We start from the raw sequence: 23,913 nt of genomic DNA, 5'->3' as shown, positions 1-23,913 counted from the left end.
CCACTATCTTTAATGAACTATGCCATATAGCTAGCAGTATAAAAAAACTGCCTCCTACAGCAGTGTAATTCGCATCTGGTCATGGAAGTCAAAGTGATAAAATAGCAGTTATGGTATGGTAAAGATTCAGTTTCAGAAGGGCATGAAACTGAAGACAATGAATGAATGGAAAGGCATTATTTAGTAAAGAACACTTTAAATGAAGAATAAATAATACTTTCTATTAAACTGAAATTTCATATTACAGTAGACTGTCAAAATAACAACACCCCCACTAATGGAACATTCAAGCTAACAGCACATTGAGATCGGATGTTTACATACAGCACAGATGTCTTGCAGTGCCGAAAAAAAGGAAAACAACAAGTCACGTGATTACTGTATTTGTTTACATTTGCCATTTTGAAAATAAATTTGCAGATATCACAGATTATGTCACTGTTTCACATTTATTTTAAATTTAAAAACCCCTCACTATAGCTCCTAAAGTTAATAAACCTCATACAGAGAAGAAAAGAAGAACAATATTAAAGCTTAGTGAAAAACTTGATTTAATCCAGACTATTAACATTAGGGTCACCCGGAAAGTGAATTCATATACCCATGTGTGTTGTGTCTATAAATTGGTGTGTGTTCTCTTCTCAATTTGCCTGTTTTGCTGCACAAAAAACTTCAGTTTCTAAGGGTGAGGGAGAAACTTGCTATCTACGCCCAAGACTGACTAACTCAATTACAGAGTGGGGGGGGACCCCATAAAAGTTCCTCGCACCATTGAGAATTTGAATCCAGGCCTTTTCCGCCCAGTGTGGGGAATATGGTGACAATACTACTATGCTACCGTGCAGACTACACTTGATATAATAAAGAAAATAGAATGGGGCATAGGTAGGAGTGCATTAAGGGCAGAATATAATGTTGGATCGCCAACATGTATGTTTTTTTTATGTGCAGTTAATAAAATTGCAATCAATCTTAATCTCTCTATTCTTATTTAGCCTCATTTTTTCTGCATTAAATACATTAAAAATAAAACTTTCTAGATAACAGAAAGATCAAAGTAATGGCACCTTGAATTCCACAAGGTGCCGTTATTCTGAAAGTCTAGACAAGACTGCTACAATCATCTAGACAAGACTGCAGCAATAATTCAGATACAGCATGGGTTTGCCAAGGGGAAGTCTAGTCTGACAAATCTGATTGGATATTATGATGTAGTTACAAAGGAACTGGATGCAAAAAATAATTTTGATATCATATACTTGGATTTCAGGAAAGCTTTTGACACTGTTGTGCATGGAAGGCTACTGTACAAATTGGAGCAGAATGGTATTAAGGGTAAGTTGCTACAATGGATAAAAGGATGGTTGAGTGGGAGAAGACAGAGGGTGGTAATCAATGGGCACTGCTCTTCGTGGACTAATGTTATTAAAGGAGTCCCACAGGGTTCGGTGTTGGGTCCACTGTTGTTTTGTATATTTATCAATGATATTGATGAAGGTATATCAGGCTTAGTGTCAAAGTTTGCAGATAATACAAAGGTTGGCAGGGTTGTTAATGACAGTAATGGCAGTATGCTACTGCAACAGGATCTAGAAAATTTGGGAAGATGGGCTGAGAAGTGGCAACTGAAGTTTAACATCGACAAATGCAAAGTACTGCATATGGGTAGAAGTAATCCGAAATGAATGTACCAACTGTGTAGTAGTACACTTAGGGTGGTAGAAAATTAAAAAGACATGGGAGTAATTGTGCAGCCAGATATGAAGTTTTCTGAGCAATGCAGACAGGCTGCCAGAGCTGATCATGGGGTTTTTTGTCAATGATATACAGGAATTTTGCTAGTAGGGAAAAGGAGATAATTGTCCCTCTGTATAAGGCAATGGTCAGGCCACGCGTTGAGTACTGCATACAGGTCTGGAGGCCTCATTTTAGGAAGGATGTAGATTTGCTTGAGCATGCAAACAAGGAAGGGCAACAAGATTGGCGAGTGGAATGAAGGGATCTTCTTACCAAGAGAGGCTTAAATTCTGCAAATTGCCATGTCTGGAGACTAAGCACCTGTGAGATGATCTGATTGAGGTGTATAAGGCCTTGAATGGGTTGAGCATGCTGAATTCTGATGGGATTCTTCCACTTGTTCAGATTATGAACCTAAGGGGGCATAAATTCAAATTGAGGAACGACAGATGTAGAATAGATGTGTGGAAATTTGCCTTTAGCTAGCGGGTGGTTAATAGCTGGAACAAACTTCCATCTGTCATTGTGGAAGTTGATAGGTTAAATAAATTTAAGGAGGAAGTGGACAAACATTTAGAGGGAATGGTTGTGTGAATTTTTTTGGCTGATGCCACATAAGCTCATATGCTTGCTTTCTTGCATCACATGCCACGATTACTATTACTGAAACATCATATGCACTACTGAGAAATAAGAGAACACAAAGTTTAAAGTTCATATCACTAAATTCAGTAAGTCTGCAACAGAAGAAATAACACAAGTTGACCAAAAATTGGAGTCAGGAAGTAAGAAATAGGTACTGATATCAGTTGGTCAAAAATGTGCTATTGTTGAAATAAGCATGATTAGATATGGTACCAAAAAGTTGTATTGTTATCTCAAGTAACTAAATTACTTGAATTAAAAAAGTAAACCTTACTTTTTTATTACACAGATCTACAAGTGGCACAATGAGTAGTGAAACAGCTATAATTAATCGACACTGGTTACTTTAAGATAAAGCAATGGCTGCATGTAAGAAAATTAGCTTGCTCCAATATCACTGGAATCACAGGTCCCAGTACAAAATCTGATTTTGGGGGACCTATCATTAATTTTATCAGTTCAATATAAGTGTAATGAAAATTTGGGGGGAAAGGAGGATCCTGATGCATTGCAGTGGTTTTTTATATGTACACTATGAACTTGATTTTAACATCTCTTAAACAATCTACTCAATGGCATTTCATTAAAATTGGCACTATGATGTAAGAATGCTTTGCTTTCTTGCATCATTTTGCCATTATTAATAATAATAATAATAATTACATTAAAATTCAATCAATGGAAGCTAATAAGCAAAATAATTTTTTTTTGAATTTTATGTTAAATTAGACTAAGTATTACTGTTTAGATTTAATGATTTTGAAATTAATTTTGCCTGATCAACTGCCTTTTCTTTTTTTGTCAGTAGGAAAGTTGTTCCCCAACTTCAGTTCACTCTAAAAACATCACCTCTATATTTCAGAAATGAATGTACACTGATTTTATTTGAAGTAAAAATAAAAACAAATGCACGTAGGCTGTAGCATGAGGAAATGCACTTGTATGCCTGAAGAGCAAACATAATACAACCATTGTGTGTGTCCCCTTTCATATAAAATTGGTTTACAATCATCTCAGAAGTACAGGTCTGATGTTTTTAGACTAAACCGAAGAAGGGGAACAATTTCCACCCCTTGAGGAAAAAAAAGCAGTTGACAAATCCAAAAATTTCAGCCCAAATATGACCAGACAACAAATAGCCTAAACCTGGGTAAAAAAAAAAAAAAAAAAAAAGTAAGATAGACCCCAGTGCATTCTAATTGGAACAGTGTGTGCGTGCGTACGTGTGTGTGGAAGCTCAAGAGATCTAACTTTGCTCCATATAATTATACAGTTTGATTAGATGCACGCTTCTATAGAATTCAGTTTCCAACAGTTCCATACAAAAACTCAAAAATACATGTAAAGGAATATAATATCACAATAAGAAGACAATTGCTTACCTCTCTTAAAGCCTCTGCATAAGAAGACATATCAGTTAAAATGACAAGAACATGCTTTTCACACTGGTAAGCCAAATACTCAGCTGTTGTTAATGCAAGACGAGGAGTAATGATACGCTCAATTCTAATATCAAGGAAGAGAAAAGAAAATTTAGTATGATTATTAAATGTGACGTCAAAATTATTCAACTGAAAAAACAAACAAACTTAACCATATGTGTAAGTGCAAACTCACAAGTTTAAAATAAAGTTAGTAGTTTCAATACACTCAACACAGACCAATTAGCTTGTTGTCCCACATTCACAAGTTGTCCGCAAGGATCATTACTAACAGATTAGAAAGAATACTTGATGAGAATCAACCAAAAGAGCAAGCTGGCTTTAGGATAGGATTCTCAACTATGGATCACCTTCACATAATATCACAGCTAATGGAAAAAGCTAACTAATATAAAATGCCATTATACCTGGCATTTGTGGATTATGAAAAGGAATTTGATCCCATACAGAATAAGGCAATGTTTCGGGCACTGGAAAGACAAGGCATAGACATCCTACACATTACATTTTTGAAGAAAATATACGAGAACGCTACCTCCTTAATTACATTAGACAAAGACAGTAGCAAATTAATATCGAGAAAGGAACTTGACAAGGAGAGACAATATCTCTGAAGTTGTTTACTATTGCCCTTGAAGCTTTCAGAAGATTGGATTCGTTGCAGAAAAGAGTCAATGTGAATGGAGAGCACCAAAACCATTTATGATATCCATATTACACTGTGATCATAAGCCATGATTCTAGAGGATTAGAGGAAAATCTTAATCAGTTATGCACAGTAAGTAAGGATGAACAAGTATGCCACAGGAAAGGCCATATAATCATTGAAGGAGCAGAAGTTGAAAAGGTTGATTCATATACCTTATCTTGGACAAGTCATTAGCTGTAATAATGATAAATGGCTGGAAGTCAAGAGAAAAATAAACTTCAGATGGATAGCATCAGGAAATATAGTCACATACTTAGGAGCAATATCCCAATTTGTCTAAAATGTAAATAATGAACCGATGCATACTCCTCACCATGACTTATGGAAGTGAAAAATGAAGAGAAGCTGAAAACTACACAGCAAAGAAGGAAAAGAATTATATTAGGAATCAGGCTGTTGGATAAGAAGAGAAACACATATATTAGGCAGCAAACTCAAGTAAAGGACGCTGCTATGAAAACATGACAGATGGACTAAGTAAATAACAGAATGGTACCCAAGTGGAGCTAAAAGAAAAGCTGGAAGACAACAACAGAAATGGACAAATGAAATTCAAGAGTCTGTGGGCAGTAAATGGATGACCATTGCATAAAACAGAAGGATGTGGCTGATAAAATGGCTGATAACATATACTCGCCTTGTATAAAATTTCAGTTTTCCCAAAGGAATGTCAATGTTTTAGCTTCTATATTAAAACTACTATTTGGATTTTGATGTCAGTCTATTCACACAAAATATTTTAGTAAAACTGTTTGGCAGAATGATACAAAATTCCAAGGCTAGATTACAGTACAGTTTGAAACAAATGCTTTCAATTTATTTCCAAATTTTCAAATAAAACTCAATGAAAAGCATAATGACAGTGTATCATGCAGGCAGAGACAGCAAACAAATGATTATACGGAATCACTAGGTGACTTGAAAGAAACATTTTTAAAATAGTAAAGATTACTTGTAATGGCAACTAAAATTAAAACTAGCTATAATTCCAACTGTATTTTACAGATAATTTAATGCCGTTTTATATTTTTTATTTTAGGTCAGATATGGAAATAAGTGACAAAATCTGTAGTCTGTGATAAACAACAACCAAGGATGACATGCAACACTTAACAGTGAAACAAGAAAATAGTAACACCAGCTAATAACTTGTTTGGCGGTTAATGTATTTCACAAAATGTGAAAGTGACGAATCAGTGGCCACCAATAGAACATGTTTGTTTGTTTGTTATTTGGTTTTTAGGAGCAATAACAACTAAGGCCATATTGCTCCGGGATATGCGGTGGTCATTCCCTGACCTTTCCGCATCTTCCGTATTTGGTGGTGACGGGCTCGAACCCCGGTCTAATCAAGAAGCGTGTGCCACGCACTGCTACTCCTTCCCACCTGGCTACGGAGGCACCCAATAGAACATGTATGTAATCATTAAAGTATTATAACACGGATAATTTATTATTTTTTTATGAAAACCCTAAACATGAGGTGCTAGAACCTATAGTACTTAGCACTATGCACGCGTTGGAGGTTAAAAAGATGACAGAAAAGATATTTTCTGACATTTGTGGATTGTAATTTTCAGGAAGTATGAAGGTAGGTTGTTCCAGAAAACAGAAGTTGAATGAATAAATCAGGAAGTTGGTTGGTTTGGTGTTTAATGGTGCATTGGCAACTGAGGCCATAATGTGCCAAGTAAAAATTAAAGCTGATACAAAAATTTGGGTAGCCTATAATAAATGAGGAAGAAGAAAAGTTGGTTCTGTGAGTTTGAAGATGGACAGTAAAAGGATGTTGATGTTGTGGCATGTACTTGGACTGCTTGAAAGAAAGAGCAGAAATTATAGAAGCCAATTCAGAAGAACAGTGGCCATGGAAGTATTTATAGAAAAAGAATGCAGCAGAAACGGTGAGTCTATGAGACAGATTAGAGAGACTTTATTAGAGATGAGTCATTAATTAACCTAACTGCCCTGTTTTGAATGGAATCTAGAAACATGAGAGAGGTTTTGTGGGCAGCACCCCAGATGTGGAAACAATATTCCATGGTAGGGCAGATTTGTGATTTGTACAGAGTTAACAGTTGTTTGGGAAAAAAGTAACAACAAGAGCAAAAGAGAACACCCAGCTTTTCAGAAACAGAGGACATAATATTAGTAATGTGCTTATGCCAAAAGAGATTAGAAGTCAGGGTAATCCCAAATACAGATATATGATTTTGCTTAGAAATTGGGGAGATAAGCATAGGAGCAGAAGATAAGCATAGGAGCAGAAAAATACTTTGTGCGAGATAAGGCATGAAGGATTGAAATCAACTAAGTTATCTTTGCCCCACTAGAGAATTACCTGGAGATCAGAATCTAAGGAATTGATAGTGGATATTCGAGAAGTTGAAACTGTTTGAGCATGGCAAGGTGGAATGCAATGTGCTATCATCAGCAAAACTATGATTAGGATTTCTGGTAAATGGAAGGTCTTTAATATACAAGAGGAAAAGAGTGGGAGAAAGAACTGAACCTTGGGGAACACCAACATTAATGGAGAAGTTAGAAGACAGAGAATCATTTATCATCACCTGCAGTGAGAGGTCAGAGAGAAAATTGAATACCCAATCACAAAAAACAGTTGGAAAACCATAAGATGGAAGCTTATCTAGAAGACTTTTATACCAAACATGATCAAAGGCCTGTGAAATGTCAAGAGTAACTGCTTGAGTTTTGCCAAACTTTTCCATTCAATTTGTCCATGGATGGGTACCATAAGCCAGAATATCACCAGTGGATCAACACTCACAGAATCCATACTGGCAATCAGCTGGAAGGTTTCTAGATAGTTTAATAGTTGGCAGTTAATTGATTTCTGCATTACTTTAGAAAGAATAGAAGTGATTGCAATGGGACAATAACTGGATGGGAGGGATTTGTCACCATTTTTATTAACTGACTGGATATGAGCAAATTTCCAAGCAGAAGGAAAAACACCTCTGGAATAAGAAAGTGAAAAAAGGCAAAACAGAACAGGAGTAAGTTCAGGAGCACAGGTTTTGAGAAAAAGCTCCACTTAGCTCTACTCTTTCTAAAGTAATGGTGAAATCCATTAACTGTCAACTATATAACCATCAAATCCGTTAACCGTCAAAACTATATAAAAACCTTACATATGATGAATAATGGTCAGTATGAATTGCTCACTGTACTGTGCCTCTGCTGGTGATATACTGGCATGTTAGACATTATGGACAAACTCAACTGAAAAGTTTGGTAAAAATCAAACAGTTGCTCCTGACATTTCAAAAGATTTTGATCATGTTTGGAATGAAGGTCTTCAAAACAAGGCTTCCATTTTACGTTTTATCAACTGTTTTTTGTAAATGGGTATGTAGATTTCTCTCTGACCACTCACTGTATGGAATGGTACACAGCTGTTTTCTAACTTGTCCACTAATGGTGGTCTTTCCCAAGGTTGAGCTCTTTCCCTCACTGTTTTTCTCTTAAATATTCTCAAAATCTTCCATTGACCAGAAATCTTATCCAGAGTTTTTATGATAATTGTACATTGCACTCTGCACTCCAATTTTAAATGCCTTGTCACGCAGAGGCAGCTTCAACTTACTGAATATTCACTACTATTTCCTTAAATGCTGATCTCTAGGTAATTCTCCAGTAGAGTAAAGATAGCTTAGTTTATTTCGATCCTTCTAATCCTCAGTTCTATCTTATATGTTGCAAAAAGGATTAAGCTCCTATGCTTATTATCGATGCGCCAAAACAGTATGACCAGCGAGTTGTTATGCAAATTGAAGCAACTGCAGGTGAACTACGGTGCATGCACAGGTTGGGATATGTGGGGTTTTTTTTTATGTAAACCCCAAAGGAGAGGTATTAGTGTATCTCTCGTGTTGGAGGTCTTCTCAACCTCCAACCCAAGCGCGGTACTAAGTACTATAGGTACTTAGTACCGAGCCTGGGTTGGAGGTTGAGAACACGATAGAAGATATTTGTTGACATTGGACTTGAACTTCTGTAGATTGTAATTTTTAGGAAATACGTATGAAGGAAGGTTGTTCCAGAAAACAGCAGTTGAATGCATAAACAAGGAAGATGAAAAGTTGATTCTATGAGTTTGAAGTTGGACAGTAAATGGATGTTGGGTGGTGGCGGCACATGTTCGGACTGTTTTGAAAGAGTGGGAATTATAAAAGCCAATTCAGAAGAACAGTGCCCATGGAAATATCTGTAGAAGAGGCATGCAGCAGAAACAGTATGTCTATGAGACGAGTGGAAAGACTCTATTAATTAACCTAACTGCCCTCTTCTGAATGGAATCAAGAAGCCTGAGAGAGGTTTTGGGGGCACCACCCAAGATGTGGGAACAATATTCCATGGTAGGGCGGATTTGCGATTTGTACAGAGTGAACAGCTGTTTGGAAGAAAAGTAACGCCGAGAGCAAAAGAGAAAACCAAATTGTTTAGATGCAGAGGAAGCAATATTTGTAATGTGCTTGTACCAAGAGAGATTAGAAGTCGATCTTTTCCATTGAATTTGTCCATAAATGAGTAACATAAGCCAGAATATCACCAGTGGATCGACACTGACGGATCCATACTGGCGATTGTTGAGCAGACGGAAGGTTTCTAGGTAGTTTAAGAGTTGGAGGTTAATTGATTTCTCCATTACTTTAGAAAGAGTAGAAGTAATTGCAATAGGACGATAACTGGATGGGAGGGATTTGTCACCCTTTTTAGGAACTGGCTGGATATGAGCAAATTTCCAAGCAGGAGGAAAAATACCTTTGGAATAAGAAGGTGAAAAAAGCTGGCAAAGAACAGGAGTAGTTCAGGAGCACCGGTTTTGAGCACAAGTGGAGAAATACCATTGGGACCTAAAGCTTTCTTAGCATCAAGATTCGTCAAAATCCTTCTGACATCCTTTTGATGGAAGACCACAGGAGGCATTGAATGGAGCGTGTTGGGATGCTACCAGGTCAGCTTTATCCTTGGCTGAAGTGACAATAGAACCATCTGGTTTGGGCAGAGATGGGAAAAAGTTGCGGGCAACAGCTTTGGCAAGGACCAGAATGCTCGGCTACCATTAGGGCAAGAAGCAAGTTTTCTACTCTTAGCCTGTTTAAACTCTAGGTTGGACTGATTAATAACTGCTTTACCACTGTTGCGAGCTTTGGGGTAGGCAGAAAATGAAACTGAATTAGAAAAAAGTCAATTACGATATGCAATGTTCTTCTCTTGAACAGCCTTAATACATTTATTGGAAAACCAAAGTTTAGATAAAGGACGAGATTTTAAAGTGGAGTGTGGGATAAAGGATTCCATTCCTGCAAGAATAATTTCACTGACACGATCTGAGCAAACACTGACATCAGAAGTTTTGAAACAGTAATCCGACCAAGGAAACAAAGAAAAGAAATCTCACATTCTTGTAATGCCAAACAATACGAGGTTGGGAATATCCGTGAGATAAAGGCTCCATTGGAGAAGAGACAATCGCCAAGTTGTGATCTGAGGCGTCTAAACGAACTGTCACTTTGACCATGTACTTAGAAGGGTTGTTTGTGAGAAAAAGATCAAGAGGGTTGGTATGGTTAGGATTGTCCAGTATTCTTGTAGGGAAATGAACAATCTGTGCAAGGTCATTAGTAATTGCAAAAGCCTCAGCATCTCAACCAGCTGGGTCGGTGTGACTAGAAAACTGAAGTCAGCTGGAGTTGTGAACATTAAAATCACCAACGAAAATTACCTCACTGTTAGGAATGTTGGACTGGAGAAAGTCAAGTTGTAAAGGGAGGAAGTCAAAGAGCTCCAAGTGATTGGTGGAGTTGGCAGAACTGTAGAGAGAACAGATGAATTTGACACAATGAGGTAGAGAGATTTTATTCCAGAGAATATCGAAAAGAGGAGATTCCATGTTACTAAGTCTCTGACAGGGAATATCGGAACGGACATATGCACAAATACCATCTTTCAGGTGGTATTTGTGCATATGCTGTACCACATTTGCTGTATGATTCCTTTCAGGCGAAAGGAATCATACAGCGAATAATTTGGGCAGCTGAGATGAGCAGTAATTGAATCAATCAATTACTGAGATTCTGTCAGAAAAAGTACATGGGGTTTGGCAGACTGCAAGGGGAAATGAATTAGGAAGTGTTTGGAAGGTTTAGATCTTTTCATAGATAAGTTTACTCTATTAGTTTGACAATTCATGGTTTATTCAATAGTAAGAAAAAGTGGGTGGGACATGCTGTATGAAGTAATGAAATTTTTTGGCTATGGCTTACACATGGTAAGAATATACCCAGATCCTTGACATAATGTGGCCTCAATAATGCCCCCCGGCATACACACTACTCTGACTACCTACAGTCACTATCTGGCAGAGTAGAGGTAGCAAGATTATACCAGCTGATCCGGAAGTCTCCTAGAGAGTTACCAATAGATTCGGTCCGGTGTACTAACTAGTGGCCAGCCTGCAAACACCATTTTAGAGCTGTACCCTCAAAATGTAAGGAAGACTGGATCTCACCACGAAGTTCATCGAAACCTCAAAAGTTATCAATCATACTACATGATGGAAGAGATGGGGAAGGGTTGACCGGAACTTAGCTCTGGAGACTAAACATGATTTCCACCGCTTCAAGCCTCCAATAAACAAAGTGGTGGTATTGCACCGGCTGATGAGTCACCTACCACCTAGTACTGCCTGGTAATACAGAGGGGAGGGGGGTGCCATTCCTCCATGTGGTGTGGGTGCCACCCTCAGTGCTTGTGCATGGGGGTTATACCCAGGATTACTGTCAGTCTCACCATCATGAATGTGCAAGGAGAGGATTTGGCTGTCACAGACTGTCTGGACTTCACCGTTTTAGACTCCCAGGTAGCAAGTACTGCTTGTCTGGACTATCTGAGAGAATGTCTGTGACAACCTCAAGGACCAAACCTCAAGGTATAAAAAACACCTGACACTGAGCTCCATTAAACAGTTTTACTCTTGTTCTTCAGATGGGAAATGCAGCGGACTTAAGCAAGTTTGACAAATTGTAATGGCCAGACGACTGGGTAAGAGCACATCCGAAACTGCATGGCTGGTTGTGTGCTCCCGATCAGACATGGTTAGTACCTACCGAAAGTGGTCAAAGGAGGGGAATCCCACGAACCACCAGTGAGGTGTTGGACGACCACAGCTCATCGATGCTCGAGGTTTGCGAAGGCGCTCCCAGACAGTATGTGGCAACAGAAGTGCGACTGTGGCGCAACTCGCCAGTAATCGGAATGCTGATGATGGGAGTAATGTGTCACAACAATTGTAGGTTGAACCCTGCTGAAAATGGGGCTGCATAGCCACTCCAAGTGCCCATGATAACCACGGTTAACCGGCGACAGCGGCTACAATGGACATGCGAGTATCAAACTATACCTTGAGTGATAGGAAGAAGGTTGTCTGGTCCGATGATCACATTTTCTGTTGCACCATGTGGACAACCGGGTACGTGTGCGTCGTTTGCCTAGGGAAGTGATAGCGCCTGGATGCACGGTGTGACAAAACAAGCTGGTGGTGACAGTATATCATGCTTTTCGCAATGTTCTGCTGGGATACCCTGGGTCCAGTCATCCATGTGCCCGGCACTCTGATGTCTACCACCCATCTACACATGAGATAGCCAATATGGCTGCCGTTCAGTGTGCACGTTCTAATTAATGCTCTGTTAATTTAAGAAATTAGTAATTTTAACCTGTGCTACAGCTTGGAATTTCTGGATAACAAGGCTTTTAAGGATGAAGAATAAAGTGGCGAGGTTTGTCTCTACTTGTGTGTTTCAACGCATTAATTGCTCAATGCCAACGTGTTTGCCAACTACTTGACGTGAAGAGCCAATATGGCTGCCTTACTATCCGGTCCCGTAGTTTTCAACTCCGTGATTTCTGGCTGTAAATATGTATTTTAAGTGCTATCTAACCCATGAAAAGTGTTCACACAAAAAGATAAAGAACTGAGTATCTCGCTGGTGAGAAACTTTTGCCTGTTTCTTGGGAATTCTGTCGGGTTGAAGCGTTATTATCTGTATCCTTTGTTGTATGCATGGTCACCATGTGGCTGACACAGGACTATAGAGAGGCTGCCGATACAATGCGGTGGCCACGTTTCCACCTGACACCTTGACTGGGGAGGTGCCCCCAACTAGTGAAAACTGAGATGAAAGAGTGCTCCATCAAACTGTGCCATTAACTGCTGAATTTGTTCAAGAAATATGTATTTTTAGATTCCCTCCCTCCCCCGCCATAGACTTTCCATGTAGAAGGACCAACTCTGCTCCTGTGCATCTGAACACCAAAATAATATCACTACTGTTTTTCTCAACCCTGAAAATCCCCAAAACAAAGTTTCCCCGCTGCTCTAGGGGCCTTTTGCATCTGGTTCCCCCCCCCCCAGTATTTCTGAGGGGGTTAGTCCAAAACTTTGCAGGAGGACAAGTCTGCACTAAATACACCCACAAACTTGTCGTTACCAACATTTGTCTTCAAATTGGCATAGCTTTCAAATGGTGTACTCCACCTCCTGATAATCTAGAACCATCCCATTTAACCAAAAATTGAACAACAAACCAGACATGGAAAATTCTAGAGGAAATTCCACAAAATCCAATACGGAAACACAAGAACGATTGTGTCCAACACACCGGCACAGTTTCTGACTGCCGGCCGATAGTAGAGATATTGGATGAAATTGAAGACACTAGACCGGCACTGGCCTCAAAGGAAATGGGGGGGAAACGTAGTCCCGAAATTCAAACTGGAAACTAGATTGCAAAGCGAGGCTAAGGAGCCTAAAGATGACCAAGACACTCAACCAGAAAATGGTGAGGAAAACAACAAACAGTGACACCGGCTATTGACCCAACCCTCTCTGAAGGAACTGTTCAAGAACAAGCCATGAAGCTTCGTCTCCAACTTGAGAGCAAACTCAAGGAAACCTCCAATAGGATCACCACAGCTCTCGGTGGGGACCTTGTTGGCTTATGGACCAAGCTGGAAACCATACAGCTTTCCGTTCACTCCAAAATCGGAAAGAAACAAAGCAAAACCAGAGGCATAAATGGAATGTGGGGGCGAACAAATGCCACAGCATGCCCCTACATACACTGAAATGCTGAGGAATCCAAACAAACAAAATCCCACACCACTTCAAATCACAACAATGATGAAAAGAGGACATTCTTTCCAAAACCCCACCTGGTCCTGCTAAAGCCAGCATTCACAGAGGCCACACAAATGAGTGAACAGATAAAGGACACAGTGATAACAAACGTTACAGGCAACCTGAAAACCACAAAAATAAAGTCAATAAGAAAAACTAGAAACACGGGGCTCATCATCGAGACAGAAGCAGAGGATGATGCCACTATAAATCCTAAAAAATGCCCAAATTCCAACCCTGGGGGTTAGTTGCGGAGACCCCAAAGGAAAAAGGCCCATCAATTGTAATATTTGATGTTGGCAAAGATCTGGATAATTCCCCAATTAGAGACGAACTCTACCAAAGAAACCTACAGATGACATTCCCTAATGATGACCCAGCGACTCTCATAAAACCAAAACACCTGACCAAATCCTGAACAGGCACCTCAACCAACTGGGTGGTAGAACTGGGCCCAAAAGCCTGGCATCGACCATCGATGTCACCTTTGCAACCAGATCACTAGTAAAACGATCTCCAATTGGACTGTAGAAGACAACTGGTCAACATCAGACCACCGTGCAATCACATTCCAAATGCTAAGACCCCTAGACCGCACATAATCATTCCCAGACAACAAATGCAAAACGCAGTTGAGATTGAAGCCCTGAAACAGTCCTACAGAGAAACAAGGAATCAATGCACCTCAACAATCAGGGAGAGGAAGAAAGTCATGGGAGTGCCTTGTCACCACTGTAGGAAACAGTGAACCCTGGGGGGGGGGGTCTACCAGATCATACAAACAAACTCCCCAGGGATGAGGTCATCCCCACAATCAAGCCACCACAGACCTAACCAACGACGACAACATGGCAAGAGTCCATAAACAATATACTAAATACTGTCTTCAAACCTGCACAACTGCCTCCCACGCATGAACAGATCCAGCTGTGAGGACAATAAACAATATCGGTCGAATCGGACTGAAGAACCTTTCAACACAACTAGACCTCAACCACACAGCCCAGAAAATTAGAAACAAGAAGACACCAGGGCCCAGACCTTTTCGAGCCGGAAATCATAAAAAGAACCATTGAATATGCCCCGGAACTACTCCTGAACCTAATCAACCACTGCCTCCCCCTGGAATGGTTCCCAACTGATTGGAGAACAGCCAGCGTACGCCTACTTCTAAAAAATCTGACAAAGAAACAGGACCTACCTAAATCCTACCATCCCATAGCCCAATTATCTGTCTTAAGCAAAACAATGGAATACCTTCTGCGACAAAGAATTGAGAACCGCTACAACACTGCAAATCTCACTTCAAACAATCAATTCTGCTTCAGACAAGGAAAATCTACCACTGACGTCCCGAACAACATCATCACTACTGCAAATGCCTGCAACGAAAAATATCTTTTACTCATCTCCATTGACTTTGCTGGGGCATTCAACACCTTATGGCGGCCGAGCATTCTAGGCAGGCTCAGAAAGGCAAACCCTGCCCATAAACCTGTACAACTGTTTAAGGCAGTATCTCTCAAAGAGAAAAATCACAGTCCGAGCACCTTTCTGTCAAACAACGTGCCAGTACATAGAGGCTGTCCATAGGGCTCTGTACTGGGCCCACTGCTTTGGAACGTGGTCATGGATGACTTCCTCCACTAGGATCTTGAATCATACAAACAAACTCCCCAGGGGTGAGGTCATCCCCACAATCAAGACACCACAGAACCAACCAACGACAACAACATGGCAAGAGTCCATAAACAATATACTAAATACTGTCTTCAAACCTGCACAACTGCTTCCCACGCATGAACAGATCCAGCTGTGAAGACAACAAACAATATACTAAATTTGCTCCTGTAACCTCCCAGGTCTATGTCGAAGAGCTTGTCTTATTGCTAGCCGTGGACTCCAGAGCACAGCTGGAAGCATTGGGAAACCGGGACCTCGTGACCCTGCAAGAGTGGTCTGCCCAAAACAACCTCCAAATATTACCAACAAAAACCTGCTCTATCTTGCTGAGAGTTCATCTCCACCCAAATCGACCACCGCAAATCAAGATCCATAATACCACGATCAAGTTTGCCATGCAACTGAAACACCTGGGACTTATCCTCGATGGAAATCTAACCTTCATGTCACACCTCACCAATATCCAGCGAAAAATAAAAGGCTACTTGATAATGGTTGCCAGAGATGGCCCGAGAGATTGGGGTTTCAAACGGAGAACCCTGTCTCTTCTAAAAGACAGTATTCCTACCAGCCATAACCTACGCTGCTCTGGTAAGATTCAGAAAAGCCATGATGGCAGCCAACCAAAGAAAACTCTAGAGCATACAATGCTCAATCCTACTGACCATCCTGAGCTTGCCACATCAGCACTCATGCCCTCCAGGCCCGGTGGGTGCCCTAACCCCTGGAGGTTGTGTGGTGTGGCATGCTCTACAACCTGACAAAAGGAAAGTCTACCATCTTCATGGACCAACACCACTTACTCGGAAAACAACCACTCCATGGAAAAACGGCGACTCTCCACATTCCTCAAACAGACCTTGGCAACAATGCTGGAATGACACAAACAAAGGTGCAATAACGAAGAAATTCGTACCAGAGCTTGACAAAGCCCACCCAGCACCACCATCCAGGCCTCTTCACTACTTATCTCCTGACTGGTGATGGTGCCATCAAAGGAAAACTAATTACTCTAGGCTTGATTGACAACCCGCATTGCTCCTGTGGCCTCCTGGAATCCTGGGAATACATAATGTACCACTGTCCGCTATATGAAGACCTCCGCTGCATACTGATTGCAACCACCCATTTCAACCCGAAGGACCAGGAGCACTATCTTCTGGAATCAAAGGAAAAATATGACGCCTTCACAAAATTCGCCCATGACCTGTTTGAGAGACGAAGAACAAGCCTACCACCATAACATGACTCTCCCAAAGGAAAAATCACCACTCATATGCCAAAGGAACTGACCATACCAAACTAACTGGTAGAAATCAACCACACCTTCATGACTATGAATCTTGGATGGGATTCCTCCCACAAATGATCCTAACATCTTGGAAACCAAGACCGGGATGCTGTCCTAGCCATGATTTTTCTACTGGCTGTCAACAGGCAGCTATTGCCAATGTGCCGTGCACGCAATTTTTAGCTGGCTCCCTTGCCGGCCACTATTCCTCCCCTTCCCTGGATGGGGGGTGTAGGCAGCCTTGCTGTCCCCTCCACCTTCTGCCACCCCCACTTTCCCCTCTGGTGGGGAATGGGCACGTCCCTATGGGCTCCAATCTGTCTATCTCGTCTTCAGTCTTCCCCCTACTCTACCTGCTTGCAAGTGAATGCCCCACACAAACTAAATTCAACAATCTAAATCAATTTTCCCTACCATTTTTGGCTTTCTTCTAGCACTTCCCAATTACCTTTTTTATTATTATTATTTATTTTTTTTTTTATTTAGGTCCTAGCCACTGACATCTCAGGAAATTAGGTGGCAGAACCTGCCAGAGTAAATCTAAAACTACTAGGTACCTGGTCTGCCTCCACGGGGCAACATTAGGTCTCAGCAGAGGTCTGGCAGCTAAATGGTTTTACTTTTAAACCATACTCCATACACTTTTAAATCTCTGGCTTTTACAGTGATCTGTATCACTACACAATGTAAACTATGCAGAGATGGAGGAAACCTCTGGTGCCGTCTGACCCTAAATACACTTGACACACTTTTATCTAAACATCATTGCTGACTAGGTACACCCTTTCGTGGCAACGGTCTTCACCTCTGGCGGTGCTGTCTTTCAGCAGGACAATGCGCCATGCCACACAGCCTGGATTGTTCGAGACTGGTTCGTAAAACACGAGGAAGACTTCCAGCTATTGCCCTGGTCTTAAATTCCCCAGACATCAAACCCATCGAGTATCTGTGGTTTGTGTTGGAACGGCATCTCCGAGCTGCAGTGTCTCAACCATGGACCTTACAGGAATTAAAGGATCTGCTGGTTACGTGTTGGTAACAGATACCACAAGACACATTTAGAAATCTTGTAGCATCCATGCCTCGCCGGCTACGAGCTGTTTTGGATGCACGTGCAGAACAAACATGATATTAGGTAGGTGACCATAACATTTTGGATCATTGGTGTATCTCTATTGGGATTACCCAGATTTCTAATCTTCACGGCATAAGGACATCACAAATATTGCTTCCTCTGAATCTAAAAAACTGGGTTTACTCTTTAGCTCTTAGTGTTACTTTTCTTCCAAACAACTGCTCAACTCTGTATAAATCCAAACAGGGAATATTGTTCCCACATCTGCAACGGTGCCCCCAAATCCTCTCTCAGGCATCAAGATTCCACTGATAGGAGCACAATTAGGTTAATTAATGACTCTCTAATGAAGTCTCTCCACTCACTCACTCACACTCTCTCCCAGATATTCTGTTTCTGCTGCATGCCTTTTCTATAGAAGCTTCCATGGGTACTCTTCTTCTGAACTGGCTTCTATAAGCACTCTTCTTTCTAAACCAGTCAGAACACATGCCACAACCAGTCAACATTCTTTTACTGTCCAACTTCAAACTCACAAAACCGACTTTTCATCCTCATTTATTCATTCAACTTCTGTTTTCTGGAACATCCTTCTTTCATAGGTGTTTCCTGAAAATTACAATGTACAGAAATTCAAGTGTAACGTCAGCAAATTCTTTCATCTTCTCAACCTTCAACCCATGTATGGTGGTAAGTACTACAGGTTCTAATACCTTTCATGCTTGGGATTTTCATTAAAAAAAAAAAAAAAATTATAACATCAATAAATTTAAACAATTTCATTAATTAAAAAATATATGAAATCGACTTACGTAGGATCATTTGCAAGATTAAGAAATAAACACACATTTTCCATGGAACCATTTTCTTCAAAATCCTGTTTGAAAAACCTAGCAGTTTCCATGTTTACCTATAAACATTAAAACAATCAATCAAACATTCAATTAATTTATATTCAAAATAAAAATAGTGCTATCAGAAATGAAAATAAGTCATCAATTAACATTAATTTTTACAAAACAATTGTTGGGCAAAAGAATTTTTTTTATTTTGTTCTTCGTTAACACATGTATGTATCACATCCATAAATGAAAGGTGTTTACAATAATGGTGTATACTATAATTAATTGCAAAGAGGGGGAAAAGTGTCTCCATTAAATTTAGGAAACATTATTATCTATTTTTTAATAATGTACATTCATAATGTACTTTCCTTCATGTACATGCTTCATAGTGTGCATTTTTTTCATAATGTACATTCTGTCTTAGGGAATTACAGGTTTACAAGGGGAACAGACATTGTGTGTTATCAGACACTTGATTTAAAACAATGATGGGTCCAATATCTTTCTATTTTAGAAGAGTTAAGAAGTCCAGTTGGCCTGTCCCTAAAATCCACTCATGCACACCTTCTCGTTGGTAATCCCTGTTACGTCACTTTGGTGGCAATGAAAGAACACAGTTTCTCTTCAAGACGCCTGGTCAGCATGAAGAGGAAAAGCACTTTATTAAATATGACAACACAATGAAACAAATGGCCCCTCAGTCCCCAGTAACTTTCACTCTCCCTCTTACAGCAGCGAGAAGATCAGGGTGGAAGCAGAGGGTGTAAAGAATCTCTGGGTGTGACAGGCTGCCATGCACGGAAACCAAACATGGCCTATTACACTGTAAGATCCCTCACTGGCATAGATAAGATATGAGCTGGAAAAGGAATTAGAAATATGAATTGGAATATCACAGGCTTGGCTGATACAAAAAAAACAAGAAATGAATCACAAGTTTATCAAGTGGAAATCTGCTGTACACCAATGGAAACAGTGAAAAGATTGAAGGTTGAGTTGGCTTTCTGGTCCATAGAGATATTAAAAAACAACATTTTGTAATTCAATAAGTATATCACCAAGGGGGTCAAGTCTACTGCTCAGGATTTCTAAGAGGTACAAACTAAAGGTTATAATGATATATGCACCGACATCAAGCCATGATGATCATGTTGAAAAACTGTACACCGACACTGGAATATATGAACAGAAAACTTGACTATACCATCATTATGGGAAATTTCAATGCTTAGGTACAAAAAAAAAGACAAAACAGCACAGAAATGGAAACTATAAGAAATTTTGGAATTGGTGAAAGACTTGTGGAATTTGCAGAATCTTGAGGAATGTCAGTAATGAACACTTTTTAAAGAAAAGGGAGAACAGAAAGTGGACATGGAAGAGCCCAAATGGATTAACAACTAATGAAATTGACTTCATCCAAATGAATAGAAGATATACTGTGAATGATGTTGCCATCCTGAACAAGATAAATGGTGGAAGTGATCACAGAATGGCAAGATGCACACTTGATATAGATGTAAGAAAAGAAAGGAAAAAACTGACTTTAGGAAATAATAAAAAGGTCTCTGAGACAACAGAAGAGGAGAAAAAGCAGGATGTACTGGAATTTAGGAACAAGTTTGAACTTTTGTAGACCTTTCTGGACCAAGATAGACAAAGAATACAGTAACTTTCTGAAAGTGATAAAGTGCAAGAAACCTGTAAGTAAAAATAAATCTGAAGAAGAAAAAATTAGTCAAGGAACGCTTGTCAGGATGAACATAAGACGACAAATAAAGAGCAATATAAAAAAGGAGAAAATTGGGTATACGGAATTATGCAAAGCCATTAAAAAAAGACTCAGAGAGGATACAAGAAGTTTTAACAAAAAAGTAGAACAAATGTTAAGGGAAAACAAAGGACTTAAATCAGCAGTCTTGAGTAGTAATTCAGAAAGACAAATGATACTGAATAAATAATGGGTGGTGCTGTGGCCACAGAGGTAAACAGTGGGTGAAGTTCGAAGCTCCAGCAAACGATAAGTGTTTTACATATTTTCACCACATTTTTGATTAATTAACATATCAAATTGTGTTTTACAAAGATATTAAATAGGTTAGTAGCATTTTATAGCTATTTCTAAATTTAACTAGTGATTATTGTAAGTTACAATTCATTGCTCGTATCGCTATTGCATCGATGTTTGGAGCAAAGATCGTAGAATGTAACCAGTAATGCAGAAGAATGCTAGGGTTTTAATCGTGATAAATAAGTAGTTTGAAGGTTTTAATCACTTGTTGGGCATATATCTTTTGTATTTATCTAAGGATATAACTAATTTAACACTGTGATCATTGCAGTATCGTAGATTACATTTATCAACATTATATTACTTTTCATTGTTAATAAATTAAATAGTTAAATGGAAATCACGCCCCAGATTAGATCAGCAGAGCAACAAGCACAAAGTAGTGGGAATGCTGTGGCTTGGGGGAGAACTGAAGGGGACGATTCGACAATGCATCACAGTGGAAAAAAATGTGGAACTTGTGGAATGTTTGCAGACCTTCTTGAACAGGACAGGATCTAGCCAGGGAGGATGTCTTTGTGTGTGTGTGCTAGGTGCAGAGTGTCAAGATATTAGGTGCCAAACCAGGGTTCTGATGGGTGTTTATGAGAGTTTGAAGAGTAGGATATATGCCATCAAAGGAATTAAAATGGGGGACTCATCAAGCTCACAGCTGTCCAATTTAATGACAGAGCTCACTATTGTGCATCAGGCAACACAGCGGCAATATTCAGAGCAGAATGTGCTGGTCCCACAGGAGCTACTTATTGTTGGCGACTCTTTTGTCAGGGACAGGAGAAATATATTATGCAAAAAGGATAGGTAGAATAGGACCAATGTATGTCTGCCAAGAACAAAAGTTGATGACTGTAGAGCAGGTATCTTTTAAGGGCACAAAGGGGTGATATGGTATACATATTGGCACTAATGACATTAAGAGTAGAGATCGGCAGACTTACTTAAGTACAAGTCAATGTTGAGAAAAGTTGCAAGTTAGGGTTCATTTTGAAAGTGTCTGCAATTCTGCCTAACATGATAGGAGGGAGTATATGATGAGAACCTTGTCAATCAAATCGATCCCGGATAGATTGTGCAAGAATCATGGGGGAAAATTTTTCTCAGCTTGGTCTGTGCTTGTTAACAGGAGTAGACTGCTTCTACAGGGATGGGATACACTTAAACGGAAAGGGTGAAAGAAAATTTGCTGATGCTATTGAGGCAATGTTAGGTGGGTTGGAAAACTGCTAGCTTTGGGGGGGGGATATTGACAGACTAATAGATTAACAGTAGCCACAGGCAGAGGTGAAAGTGATTCTTGCACTACTTCTGTTGGAATGAGCAGCAGCCTGGAAAGCAAGGTGCTAGGGATTTCCAGGACTGCTAGGAGTTATAATGGAACAAGTCAATACATGGGCTGTGTTAGGATAACTAAGAGTAAGCACAGGTGCATGTATACTTGCATGTGCATCAATGCTAGGAGTTTAGTGAATAAATTTGATGAATTTGAGGTGCTCATGAAGACATGAAAGGCTGATGTTGTTGGGATTTAAGAGACTTGGTTTCACACAGAGATAAGGAATGCAGAATTGGAATTCAGGGAGTAAAATGTGTACAGAAAGGATAGGAAGGGAAGGGGGGGGGGGTTTGCTGTTAGTTAAGAAACACAAAATCTAAGGAAGTGCATCAAGTTGACATTGATGGACAGTAATGTTGAGTCAGTTTGGTGCGACATAAGCACTGGGAAAGCAAAATAAAGGGTAGGAGTGTGTTATTGGCCTAATGACTCTGATGAGTATAATGAACAACAGCACAGAGATATAGTTGGCCAGTAAATCAGATTATCTTAAAATGGGAGATTTTAACTTCCCAGATATTGACTGGAACTTATGGATTGGTCATTTGCACACTAGCAAGGCTGTTGTTTGTTGTTGTTTTTGTTATTTAGGAGCATTAGCAGCTAAGGCCATATTGCTCTGGGATATGCGGTGGTCATTCCCTGACCTTTCCGCATCCTCCGTATTTGGTGGTGACGGGCTCGAACCCCGGTCTAATCAAGAAGCGTGTGCTACGCACTGCTGCTCCTTCCCACCTGGCTACGGAGGCACCTACTAGCAAGGCTTTTGAGGATTTAGTGGATGATTGTTTTCTACAGCATCATGTTCAAGAGGCAATCAGTTGTTGTTGTTTGGTTTTTAGGAGCATTAGCAACTAAGGCCATATTGCTCCGGAATATGCGGTGGTCATTCCCTGACCTTTCCGCATCCTCCGTATTTGGTGGTGACGGCTCGAACCCCGGTCTAATCAAGAAGCATGTGGTACGCACTGCTGCTCCTTCCCACCTGGCTACGGAGCGCCCAAGGCAATCAGAGGGGTAATACTCTTGTTCTAATTATCAGCAGTGATTCTTCATGAATTAAGAATTTGAAGAAAAAAGAACCACTAGGTGTTAGTGATGACAGTTTACTGATGAGGGATTTATTTAAGGATGTAACTACCATAAAGGCTAAAGGGAAAGGTTTTTGTTTTCGTAAAGGCAAGTACAGTGGTCTCAGACAGTTTGTAAATTCTATATAGTGTGACCAACTGATGATGTTACCAACAGCATATTCTAAATGGGAAGCATTGAAGGAAGAAATCGTGGAAGCTACTAAGCTTTTCATACCGATTAAAATACTGTTCAAGTTTCAGGCCTAAATGGAGGTCACATGAACTAATGAGACATGTGGCAGAGGGAAAAAAAAATGCATGGGATGCATATAAATTATCAGGCGACACAGAAGCCTATGGTCGATATAAGCTAGTCTGTAATCAAGTCTCAAAGGAGGTTAGGCAAGTGAAGGCAGACGAGAAATCTTTGGCAAACAATGCAAAGAAAAACAGCACAGACTTCTTTACTTGGTCCTTGAAATTGTCACAGACATTCTCTCAGATATTCCAGACAAGCTGTACTTGCTACCTGGGAGTCTAAAACACTGATGGAACTGATATTCGGGTGACACTCAAGTCAATTGGACCCAATTTCGGCGAAGTCCGGACGATCTGTGACAGTCAAATCCTCTGTTTGCACCTTCATGAGGGTGGGACTGTTAGTAATCCTGGATATAACCTCCATGCACAAGCATACGGTGAGTGACCACACAAGTGTGAACCAACTTAAGCAGGGGTCGAGGTGTGGCGCCCACACCGCATGGAGAAATGCCGCCCCTCTGTGTTACCAGGCAGTACTAGATG

At 40.1% G+C, this 23,913-nt stretch overlaps 1 protein-coding gene across 1 annotated transcript in view; it reads right to left on the bottom strand.

The window, feature by feature from the left end:
- Vha55 (V-type proton ATPase subunit Vha55) overlaps positions 1-23,913 on the bottom strand; it is a 199,087-nt gene that overhangs the window by 55,772 nt on the left and 119,402 nt on the right. The window contains exons 8-9 of the mRNA XM_090377158.1: positions 18,600-18,697; positions 3,765-3,888 (exon numbers count right to left, since the gene is read on the bottom strand). Of these exons, the coding sequence (XP_090233284.1) occupies positions 3,765-3,888; positions 18,600-18,697 (222 nt within the window). The remainder of the gene's footprint in view (positions 1-3,764; positions 3,889-18,599; positions 18,698-23,913) is intronic.

Source organism: Mastigoproctus giganteus, chromosome 7 (assembly GCF_048544385.1).
Source record: "Mastigoproctus giganteus isolate SK-2022 chromosome 7, ASM4854438v1, whole genome shotgun sequence".
In the NCBI taxonomy this organism is placed as follows: Eukaryota; Metazoa; Arthropoda; class Arachnida; order Uropygi; family Thelyphonidae; genus Mastigoproctus; species Mastigoproctus giganteus.
Note: the sequence above shows the minus strand (reverse complement) of the source record. Positions and strands in the feature narration are given on the sequence as shown.